The following is a 12,159-nucleotide window of genomic DNA, read 5'->3' on the forward strand; positions in this document are numbered from 1 at the left end:
CAGACAAACAAAGCTGTGGCCAAAGGAGACTTCCATCAGGCCAGCACCAGCTCCCGGAGGGCCCTGTTCCTGGCAGTGCTATCCATCACCATTGGAACTGGCATCTACGTGGGTGTGGCTGTCGCCCTCATCGCCTACCTCTCCAAGAATAACCACCTGTGAGCTTCCTAAAGGCTGGCAGAAGGAGGGGAGCCGGGCCATGTATGTGAGGGTGGAGAAGAGACAACTGTGTGATACTGTACAGTACAAGTGATTGCCAAATGACTCCATGATGCCCTGGAATCTTCTACTCCTGGACTACTTCTTCTTCTTCTTCTTCTTTTTTTAATCCTTCCATTTCATCTTCAGCACTGTGCAGAGCACCAGGCAGCCAGCAATGCTGATTCTTCCACATGGAAGCTCCAAAGATTCCAGCCCAGTGGCTGAGCCTGGATGGATTCTAATGGATCGATGATAACCCAGCTCTGCAGCCTGCCAGTGCCTGGACCACCACCCCATTAGCAATATACAAACAGTTAAAAAATAATGTTTATTTTTTATGGAATATGGTGCAATAGGCAGAATGCAGGAGACATGTCACCATTAGCTGTGGCCCGCTTACGTCCTCTGTGTCCCCCATCCTTGTGGCTTCCTTTCAGAAACAAGTGAGGTTGAAAAGGAAAAGAAAACATCTGCTGGGAGATCTGCTGTCTCTGTCCACAGATGGGTCCTGCCTGAGAATTCAAAATTAGAGGAGCATAGCGCCTATCCTGGCCCTGCTCAGTCCCAGCACGCTGCCCCAGCTTGGAGCATTGGGCTCCCTGCAGATACCCAGCAATACACAGTTCTGGGGCCTCATTAATCTTAAAAGGGAGGCAGCCATAGCCCTGCCTCCCTCAAGAACAAGCCCAGCATTTGCCCCAGGAGCCTGAAGGAGAGGAACTGTGAAGACACACAGGATGTTTAACTCTTGGACGCTCATCCTGGTCATGAGCAGCAATACTGGGATCCCGGAAATGAGATGGGCCTTATTCTGTCGACTAAATGAATGGCTATTTTCTTGTCATTTTTTTAAGTGCAACTCTTGCTTCATGCTGCTTCAGTTGCCAGATGAATGCTGAGAAATAAGTAATCACAGATGTTTTAATACCATGTCATTGCTGTTTTACGAGTGTTCATTATTTAACAAAAATTATCTTTTAGCTTGTTTGCTTATGACTTTTCTTTCTGATGAATGGTGATGGTTGTACTCTGTTTTGATGATTTACCTCATGTCTTGCTTGTGGAAGAGCCAGCCAGCACTCAGCAACTATGGTTAGGTGGCCTTGCAGGGAAAGAATCATGAATCACACAGCCCTAGCTGCTTAAATGTCCATCTTGAGCCATCAAAGGATGCAGAGGCACTCTGTTTGAGTTCTCCCTGCAGCTTTAAAATATTCCCAGTCTATGGGATCCTGGCATCAAAGCCCCAGAAATACTGACTTAACTAGTCAGAAGTTCAGTCTGATGATTTCAGTGGATACTACAGGTGAGAACCCTGCCTGGAATAATAACAACAAGTTTAGTCTCTCCAACTTGACACTGCCCACCTTGACCTTGAACTTTAATGTTTTAAAAATTACTAGCATTGTTTTTCTTAGTTAAACACAGCATTCATCTCAAAAAGATAATCCAGAACATTCTCTAAGGCCATAGTTCTAGGAAGAATGTATAGAAGCTGCCCAAACACTCCCCAACAAGAGTTAAACGAGCTGGCCATATAGAAAGTAGAGGATTGGAGGTCAACCTAACCTGGAATCAGATTTAGTCATGCTATTTTCTCATTGTGTGATCTTGGACAGATGTCTGTAACACTTTGAACTGTGTCCCTGGGACAGGATAATTGAAAGGTTTACTTCATAGGATTGCTGGAGACTTCCTGGGGCCAAGAGAACTGTGATGGGTGTAAGTAGGAACATTAAATGGCATGGCTCTGGTTACTGTCAGAATTATTCATAGGCCATTTCATAGCATATTTTTTATCATTTTCTCTTTTAGTTCAACCTCTCAGGATTTAAGCATCATAAACCATTGTATAAAATAGGGAGGGGTGTTGGTCTGATGCATTTTAAACTCAAGGGATGCCCAAACTTCCATCTCTTAAGATTTGGTAAAGACATAGTTTCAGTCTGTCTAGGCAAGTTAGTTCATTCATGCTAGCCCAGCTACCCACCATATCCCAGTTTTGTCTTTCCAAATGGAAGAGCCTTTGTTTCTAAGGCTGCTGCCCTTGCTATAGATTCTCAAGAACTACTACATCCATATTTCTCCAGGGTAAGGAGACCAAGGCCATTTCAGGCATCATACTAGTCATGATCAAAAGTGATTGTATGCAGAATTGGAACTAATGGATTGGGGCTGTGTGGCTCATCAGCATATTTAGTGGGTAGAACAGTCCAGTGAACAGCATGGCTGTGGTGACTGTAGGGGAAGTGGCTGAATGTCATCCTCAGTGGCCATGTTAGTATCTGCTGCAAAGCAGAGCAACCTTCCTGCAGCTTGTACTTCATTGGATCTTATTATCATGAATGTTGTTCCCATCACTGACTAATACTGCATGGGCAGCCCCATCCTTGGGCACATGGACATAGCCTCATATCAGCATTCTAAGAGAAACATAGTAAGGAAGGATGAAAACTGCAGGTCAGAGAAACGAACATACTCCACACCACATATGTAGGCAGGTGTTGTGAGAGGGCAGAGCTATACCTGCAAAGCCCCAGCCTGGCTTACCCCAAGGGACAAAGTGCTGCTTCTGGCATTTACATCCTTGCCCCTGCCAAGGAAAAAGTGTCTTTTCCATGCCAACCTATTCAAGCATTGTGAAGTCATTCTCAAAACCATATTGTTGAAAAGCAGAGACCCAGAGTACATAATACTTTTCCCAAAGTCCTATAAAGCCAAGTAGCAACCCTTGTCTACTCAGTTTTGTCCATGTCTTAGACCTCAGCTGCAACACGTGGCAAGAGAAATGGCCTGGATCACACAGCTCATAAGACATAGACACAATGCTTAAGGACATGGAAGATGTTCGGCTTTCTATGTTTCCAGCTGACTTTATCAGAAATTTAGGGAGCAGGATGGAGAGACCTGAAATGACATCAATGCTTAGGAAGTCTCTCTTCCAGTGGCTGGTTTCCATGCTCCCTTCTTTAAGATGGCGGTGGTATATCAACTCGATTCTCCAGATGTTGCTGTTCCATTCCTGAAAAATGGCTCTTTCACCTCTCTCATTTACTCTTTATTTTGCTTGAGAAGACTGACTTTACCAGGAGTCCTCACTTAACTGGATATCCTCAGCGCACAAGGTCTCCCACTTTATGAAATACCTTCTCACCACCAGGTACCCTGCATATACTAGGTGTCTCATCTTACCAGGTATTGCATACACACACACACACACACACACACACACACACACACACACACACACACACACATACCTCACTGGGGTCTCCTGTGATATCCTATGTCCCATCACACTGGAGTCCCCAATTTATCAGATAGTTAACCATACCTAGAATTCCTCCTGTATTAAGTCTCTGGAATACACAATAGGCTCCCATTTTATGCGTATCTCAACTTACCAGGCATCTCCACCCTCCAAGTGCCCTTCCTTGATCTAAGCAGGCATTACATAACCAGCTACACCCATTTGACCAGGTATCCTAGCTATCCTCATGAAACTACAGTGAGTCCTAAGAACATGATGATAAAGACCATATCTGTAAGTACTGACATGGAAGTTACTGGTTGGCTGCCCGGTTCCTCCAGACAGGCCACATGACTAAGTAGGAGAACATGAACAGACTCTTCCATGCTAAGCAGAACATCCCTCAAGCCTGGCTAGACTCCTGCCCTCTGAAAGCACTAGAGGCCACCTAGAATGCAGAATGAACTCTGAATATGAAGAACATCAGTGGACACCCCTCCTTTGCCAGTAATTGTTTCATCTCCTTGAATATAAATGCTAAATGGCCACCACAGTTCTGGCCATGGCCAAAACTTGATCTGATTTTCAGAGGCTCTGAGGCTCTAGTGGTCTGGTTAAAGTTCTAGTCTCTTCTGAGGACACACTTGTGTTTCTACTTGCACATTTATTGCCATGCATATTGACATCTCTTGACTCAAGTGCAAATAAACTATAGCATAGCAACTCTGAACCTTAGTCCAAGCAAGCTTTTGGAAAGTGGAGTAGACCTATCTCTTAAAAGAGTCCAGGCTGTGCATCTGCTCTGCTCTCAAACACTGGGAATATTAGATGCACCAGAAGGGGTGATCATGGCTGCGATGTTCCCAACTAGTTACATCCCTGGTCATCAGGATAAGTTTAGCTGACCAAGGGGCACAGAATCAGAGGCCTTTGCGCTCCTGGGCTTAGCGTCTTAGCTCTGCAAGATAACAGTGGATGTTAAACTCACAGACACATGGGGCCTGAGGATGGCTGACACCCTGCCAAACAAGCTTGTAAATGGAGTAATAACTACATCAGCCTGCTGAGCACCCCAGGAAAAGGTCAAAGCTCCATGTGGAGAAAGCCACAGGGATGAGAGCTTCTGTAGGCAGGACTTGGGATCCCAGAGCATTGTCTGTCGCAGCAGGAATGAAGGGTGGGTGGGACATGGCAGCCACAGCCTTGGCCACACTGGGGGCTGAGTACTGCTGCCTGTGCACCCGGGACAGGGCACTGGGCAAGGAGCTCCACAGCTCTATGTGGTCGAGTGACTCATGGCAAGGGAAACCTTCAGGGTAATGGGAGATGATAGAGCAGAATGTGGTTGTCTTCTGCAAGAGGCTTTAGGCTGGAGGCGTTTCTAGGGGGTGATGCCTGCCTGGGCTTTCTAAAGCTTAACAATGGCAAGAGGGGCAACTCAGGATCATAGGTGGACCTGTATCTTCTTGAGGCAAAAACTGGCAAGCAAGCCTTGGTTCCAAGAGGAAGGTCAAGAGCTAATTCCTCAGGGTTTTGTCACCTCTAGTGTTCCTGTTATCTTATGGTTTTCTTTGTTTTTAAATAACAGTGTGCAGGACAGATTTCTTACAGAAAGCCTTGGAAGGCCAGGTGACAGTGAGGTGAAGTCAGGGCTGAGTCACAGGGATGGGATGGGATGGGATGGGATGGTATTGTCCTGACTCTCATACTCATTGACATTCACCATAGGCACTGCCATTGCCTGACATACATCTGCCCCATTAGCTGTCCCCAATCAGCACAACTGAGATATGTAGGCCACAAAGCTTCCACAAATACTTCTGAATCAATACCTTGGGTTCTCTGCCTCCCTCCTTGTCAGGATTCCACTGAGTGACTGAGCCATCAGGCCACTGCTTTCCATAGCCACTGCACCTATCCCAGCTCTGGCGGTGACAGTCCCTTTAGCTGAGCACTGTAGCCAGTCTCTTCTCTCACAACCAAGCCTTTTGCTCCAGCACAGTGTGAGCTCAGGTCTGCCTCCATCAAGACTCGAGAGAAAAGTCTACGTGTCTGCCTAGCACATAAGCATACATCGGGAAGCAAAGAGTAACACAGGGTGTTTTGCCAGTGAGTGTCAGTGAGCACAGCCCCTATGTCCGCCAAAGCTATCTACTTTGCTTTTCACTGATGTCAGGTCATTTGGGAACGATCTGAATCTAGATGGACAGAAAGCAGAGCAGTATGATACCTATATATCTGTGTGTAGGGAACAGAGGTGCCACACATCAGGATCAGCATGCAGCTCTAACTTAAAGTAGAATGACTTAATGTCCTCACCGTGCTCTGCTCGTGACATTCATGATACCTGGCTCTAACTCACGATTCCAATTAATAAGAAGCAGCGATTTGTATCTGTTTCTGCTACATAATGAATCCATCTTTAGGTTCAAATTATTTTCTTCAGCAAATCAAGATGTTTAGCCAAGATGCTTGGTGCTATTCTAAGTCACATAAACTAACTAACATCTTTGTCACCTGGATGTGATTCCCACACATTTTAAGTAACTTCTGTTTTCTGATTGCACTGGTTGGTGAGGTGTACCTGGTGAGTAGGCAGGATCTGTTAAGATTGGCTTGTACTTACTGAGGGCGGAATTAGCCTTCCATTCACAAGGAGCTGTGCAAATGCAATCTCCTGTTAGCATGAGACAACATTCCTATTTGTTTCCTCAAGAGACCCTTGGGTAATTAGAAGTAAGAGGCAGTGGTTGACCACTGACAGTCTTTAATTCAGAAAAGAGATCAGGCTCGTTTCAGCTTTATAACTCAGTTGACGATGAAGTGGGGGTGGGGTGGTAATGTGGAACCCTCACAAATGAAGCTCTTCTAGTTTTATTTCAAGAAAATCTTCAGCTTCTTCCGATATCCCAAATCAGCTCTTCACATGGCATCTTTTGGATTTCCTAGCAACGGGTCTTTTAAAATAACATGTGTCTTGCATTTGAAGAACAAATTGCAAAACGATTTTTGCATTTCACATTTGTAGCAGGACTTTGCCACACTTGTCCCTATCTTCAGTGAAGAGTTCTCCATGCCACCTGCTGGGGAAAGGACAGAATCGAGGCTTAGGCTCAATCTAGGAGTACTGAGGCCAGTGTCCTTCTAGCAATAGTCAGAGATAGCCTTGGGTGTCCCCAACTGAGGTCTAACTGAAATTTGGGCATCAAGGACACCCAGTTGTGCCCACCCCCACACAGTTGAGCACCCCTTTGCTAAACTTGCAGCAGAAGAAAAGCTGGAGCTATCTACCTTGTCATGCCCTGTCCTGTGGCTTACCCTAGAGGAGGTGTGGACTCCAGATGGGGAAAGGATCATTCTCTGGACCCCTCCCCAGACTTCACCTGGACTGGATTCGTCTAAGTCAAGTTCCCAGAGAGGGAGAGACTGGGGTGTTTGAAAGAAAAGGCATAAGACCAGAAGGGCATGAATCAAAAGACATACACAGCAGTATGAAGGTGTGACAGAGAACGAAATCAGCAAACCAGGGGCAACTTTCCACCACTGTGGATATTTGTCAGTGTCTGGAGACATTGTCACAACTGTCTGTCTTTTAGACAGAGGCCAAGGAGGCTGTAAATGAAGTCATGTTTGAATAGACTACAATTTAAGCAGCATAAGGGAAGGATCAACCACACAAGTAGAGGGTCACCTGGCTGCGGGGAGCCTGAGATCTACTCATAGACCCATGAAAGGCTTCACAGCTTAGCAGGAGAGCAAGAGAAGTGGGAGAGTGGAACCAGAGGAGGGGAGGAAGAAGCCAAATGCCAGAGCAGCCCAAGGCACAGCTCTGCCTGCTTTTACTTGTACGTATCTTAATTGCAGTACAAGGTAAGCAATAAGATAATGATGGCCCTCACACTGGTTAAACCATGGCTCTAGAAAGGAAGGGTCTGCATCACCCTAGAAGGGCCACAGCCCCATTCACAGATGGCAGAACCAAGGTTCTCTGTAAGGCAACTTTCCCAAGTCAGCCAAGTGGGTAGAAAGGGACTCCGGCCTTCCCATCATGACTGGCTGAGCTTCCTTCCCTACTGCTCTGCTAAGGCAGGTAAAGGATACTGTCACAACCCATAAGACACACACATTGTTGTATATATATATACATAGTGTGTGTATGTGTGTATGTACGTATGTATGTATGTATGTATGTATGTATGTATTGCTTCCTAGAGAAACCAGCCTACCCCAAACCCATGGACAAGGGATAGGGAAATGAAAGCTCAGGCTTTCAGTCAACCCTATGTGACTTTCCATAGAAAAGCAAGCAGCCCACATACCAATTATAACATCCCTCAATACATCACATTATGGTGCCCCCAGCCTCCTTCTCAGGGATGGGAACCCAGCCTCCACCATAGCTTCCATGAGACTCTTCCTCTGTGTTACTTCACTGAGACCTGTAGCCATTCCCTAGTGCTATCCATCTGGTCTCCTAGTCCCCTTCCCTAGTAAGAACACTTCTGAGAAGTGCCACTACCTGGAGGCTGCAATCACAGATTTGGCCCCTGCAAACTCACTGGATGAAGACAAGTTTGACAGGCTTGCCAAATTTACCCAGAACTCACAGCACAGAGAACACTTGTCCCCCAGCCCTGGGAAAGAGACTGGGCACAGGTTTTGTTTGCAGAGACCCCCATTAGCAGAATGCAAAGAACATGTGTGGCATGGACGTTTGCAGCTAAGATTTGAGTAGCACTGAGACAGCTTGCATTCCTGAGATTACCTGCACACTTTGAAAACCCACAAGTGTTCACTTGCAGATCACATCTGAAACAGACTTCCTCTGGACTAAGCTCTGTTGTCCTGGAAGCACTCCTGAATTATGATGGTGTGGCTGGGAAAGCAGCCTCCACTTCTAAGTTATGTACCAAAGACGTGCATAACAATTTTTCAGTTTGAAAGCTAAAACAGAAAATGTGATTTGTTGGAAAATTAATCAAGTGAAACCACAGCTCCTAGAGATTAGCCCAGGAACATGTGAAATGGCAACATGGGCTTGAATATAGGTTAATCAGGCCCCAGAAACCCAGAAGCACTTGTGGTACCTTTAGCCACTAACCCAAGGCATGGAGAACCCAGCACCATCCCCGGTCTCTCTGCTGTACCCCCAGACTGAGCAGAGGATAACAGCAGCCTCTGTATCACACACAAGGGCTCCTTACACATAAGAATCTGGTACACTGCTGGCCACACTGCAGCCGGTGCACAGCAGTCCAGCTGTGCCGGCTTAACCTACTGGTCATTATTATTGTCATATCAGATCTTCCAGCTGTCCCTTGCCGATCTTCAGTGACACCAGTGACCTCTTTGATTCTACCTGGAGCACAGCAGATAAACCATCATCAGACAGGGGCTGCGGCATCCCCTTCCTCCCCATCTCTCATCAGCGGCAGGAAAACTGTAAAACCACTCCACTCGAGCGTTCTTTCTGCCAGTTTACTTGAAATGCATTGATTTCCCCAGGGTTGGCTGGGTTTGCTGCCTGTGGGTAATGCTCATTGGTTGAAGCTTTCATTTCCACAGTGGCTTGCCTGCCGGTCCCACCTCTGGAGCTCTCTGTTTTTCTGCATCACGGAGTGCTGGTCAATGAAATGCCTTTACAGTGAGAGCTGCCCGAGTGTCTAGAATGATGTGCAGGAAAGACTTTCGCTGGATGTGTGCTGAATTTGATTAACTTGAATTTGTGATTTTATACACAGTCCGTGCTTTCTCTCTCGGTGGGCAGTGAGCAATATGTTGTCTGTCCAAACTTCAGTGAGAGGCCTGTCATAATGTGAGGAGGACCAGAGAGGCAGGAATGAAAGCTGCCTGGTAATGATGGGCTGAGTGCAACAGCATTCAATTATGAATCCTGGGGATTGTTGTCAGGGAGACCCTCTCCACTCCTCCTCTAACAACAGAGTGATTTTTGTGTCCTCCTTATCTGGGGGTCACACACACTTCAAGGTGGTGGTTGTTCGTTAGGGAGGGAGGCATTGAGGGTGGCAGGCAGCAGAGGCATGACTGAAATACTGGCAATCTCCAGCTCTCAGGATGAGAGGGGTAAAACTACTTCGAATCATCTTAAACTGTGTATGCACACAGTACACAATGTGTGTGTGTGTGTGTGTGTGTGTGTGTGTGTGTGTGTGTGTGTGTGTGTATGGTGCCCATACACTTGTATACTCATATTTGTAAACATTTGTGCATGTGTGCACACTGTGTGTGTTCCCATGCGTGTGTATGTGTGTGTGTGTTCCCATGTGTGTGTGTGTGTGTGTGTGTGTGTGTGTATCTGTGCGTGTGTGTGTGTTCCCATGTGTGTCTGTCTGTATGTGTGTTCTATGTATGTGTCTTGTGGATGTTTCTGTGTGTGTATGTCTGTGTGTGTGTGTGTGTGTGTGTGTGTGTGTGTGTGTGTGTGTAGGCCAGAGGTTGACATCAGGTTCTTCCTCAGTTGCTCTCTGCTTACTTACTGAAACACAGTCTTTCACTGAACCAAGAGCTCACAAATTCTCCTAGTTGACCTACCAAGCTTGCTCCAGGGATCCCCTGCCTCCACCTTTTGAATGCTGGGATTCTACCAGGGAAGCTGTGCCCATTTGGGTTTTATGTGGGTGCTGAGTATCCAAATTCTGGTCTTCACATTTGTGCATTAAGCACTTTATCCAGTGAGCCATGTATCCAGCCTCATACACAATTGACGTGTGTGTGTGTGTGTGTGTGTGTGTGTGTGTGTGTGTGTGTGTGTGTGTGTGTGTGTGTGTGATTTAGGGTTGGCAGACATGAATGAGGAATTCTGAAACCCAATTCACCAACGTCACTTCATCAAACATTCCTGAGCCTAACTTTCTTCATTTTCACAGTGGGAGAAGCAGACACCTGGTACAGAAGCACTGTGAGACAACACAAGGGACAGGCGTGACGCAGGGCCTCCTGAGCAGCAGTGACTGCTGTCTCATTGCAAATGTGGTTCCCATTCCAGCCCTGTATCATGCCGTCCACATGACTTCAACTCCCTCCGTATTTGAATATTTATTTTAAAGCAGGTATTTTACTTTATGTATTTGTTTATTTCCATCAACATTATTTGTTTGGGGAAAAATACTGTGTTAGGCAGATGTTCTTAGATCTGATTAAATCTGATCTCATTAATAATGCCCTTACGAGGTATGTAAATGGGAAAGCTATTTTTAAATTTGACAAGAAAACTGAGGTGCTCAAAGTTGAAGTATAGATTCTACTCCATAGAATAGTTCCTCTTCTTACAAAGGAGTATTCCAAAAACCCAAAGGCTGCTTTCCACATTTGAAAATCTCACCCCACGAACAAAAAAGAAAAGACCTGGTTCAAATGTTCAGCCAAGGACACTCAGCACCCGACGCTCTTCAGTCCCCAAAGTTCCTGTCAGCCTTTGAGAGATCCTGGAGGCTGTTACTAGGGAACTGGGGAAACTGCTACACTGAGAGAAACGTATGCTTGAAAGCTGAAAACTCTCCTTGGAAAAATTTTGATTCACAACACAGCTGTGACAACCTTCCTTTCATCTCCAGAGAGAAGAGAAGTGTGCTCTTTGAAAGCTCCACAGAAAGAGGTGAGCTTGGCAGCCTCTGTTCCCACAGACCGGAAGCTGTGTGTTTTCACTTCACCACCGAGATGCAGCAAAAGGATTCCAAAGGAAAGTTCTGAGGTCTGGCTTTTGATCGGCGACCGTGGCACCTTCAGGTTTCCTCTGCCTGACCTCTGTCTGCCTGAGATGTCGTCTCCCTGACCCCCAAGTGTGATTGCAACCGTGAGGGTGGAGGCAGGGAAAAGAGACGCCATCTTCTGTGCACTCTTTCACGTGGGTGTCGATGAGATCAAAACTAGAAAATGAAAGAATACGTTAAACAATGTTTCCTGACAGGGCTTCTCCAAGAAAGAGAAGTCAGTCCTGCTGTCCTCCTCAGGGTCTTCTTAAAAGGCTGAGTCTTCACATCTTCTCCTGCCTATGCCATCTCTGCAAATGATGAAAGACAGCCAGATACACGATCAAGCCTATGACACCCAGGGAGCAGCTCCAGCCAATAGCCATGGGAATTACTGAATAACTGTTCCAGCTTTTTAAGGTCTTGGGGGTGGAGACTACAGGCTCTCAGGGTCCCTCATGAGGTTAAGCCTCAGCTAGTCAGGGCCATTGCCTGATTTTGCAGGTAGCCTCTTCCAGCTCCAAACCCTTTTGGATCTCACATCGCCTCCCCAGTGCTTCCTGGGATTGTCTCTCAAGCAAACCACTGGCACTACATCTGTAGAGGGATCTGCAGGGGTGACTGCCCAAGGCTTCACCTTCCTGTCCTCTCCTCCCCTTTCTAACACCAAGTCTCTAACACAAGAATTGACCTCCACAACCCTGCTTGATTTTCTTGCGTCATCAGTATTTTACTACCCCACTGCAGTAGGTAGTGGGACTACTACTGCCTACCACGGCCATTGTAGACATGAAGTCCTACACTGCACACAGCACCTCAGGGAAATACCGTGAACCTCGGTGCTTGTGGCTTCCACTCCAACAAGCTTCCTGGTCCAGGGGCCTCATGAATATAACAGCAATCATACCTGTCTCTGTCCTTTACTGTGAGCCTGAAGTTGACCCTTTTTAGTGCATGGTTACAGGACTTTTAACAATAAACACTGATAAATAAGAGCTA

General features: G+C 46.4%; 1 protein-coding gene and 1 long non-coding RNA gene across 3 annotated transcripts in view; one reads left to right on the top strand and one right to left on the bottom strand.

Moving 5' to 3' along the window:
• Syndig1 (synapse differentiation inducing 1) overlaps positions 1-1,181 on the top strand; it is a 164,809-nt gene extending 163,628 nt beyond the window's left edge. For both annotated transcript variants that reach the window (XM_052726204.1, XM_052726205.1), the window contains exon 4: positions 4-1,181. In XM_052726204.1, coding sequence (XP_052582164.1) covers positions 4-162 — 159 coding nt within the window. In that variant the 3' untranslated portion in view covers positions 163-1,181. The remainder of the gene's footprint in view (positions 1-3) is intronic.
• A 128-nt stretch (positions 1,182-1,309) lies between these two features.
• LOC128102440 (uncharacterized) overlaps positions 1,310-12,159 on the bottom strand; it is a 108,228-nt gene continuing 97,378 nt past the window's right edge. Inside the window, exon 7 of the long non-coding RNA XR_008215398.1 lies at positions 1,310-11,337. This is a non-coding gene — a long non-coding RNA (uncharacterized LOC128102440). The remainder of the gene's footprint in view (positions 11,338-12,159) is intronic.

Source organism: Peromyscus californicus, unplaced genomic scaffold (genome assembly GCF_007827085.1).
Source record: "Peromyscus californicus insignis strain IS unplaced genomic scaffold, ASM782708v3 Scaffold_7__1_contigs__length_154581171, whole genome shotgun sequence".
In the NCBI taxonomy this organism is placed as follows: Eukaryota; Metazoa; Chordata; class Mammalia; order Rodentia; family Cricetidae; genus Peromyscus; species Peromyscus californicus.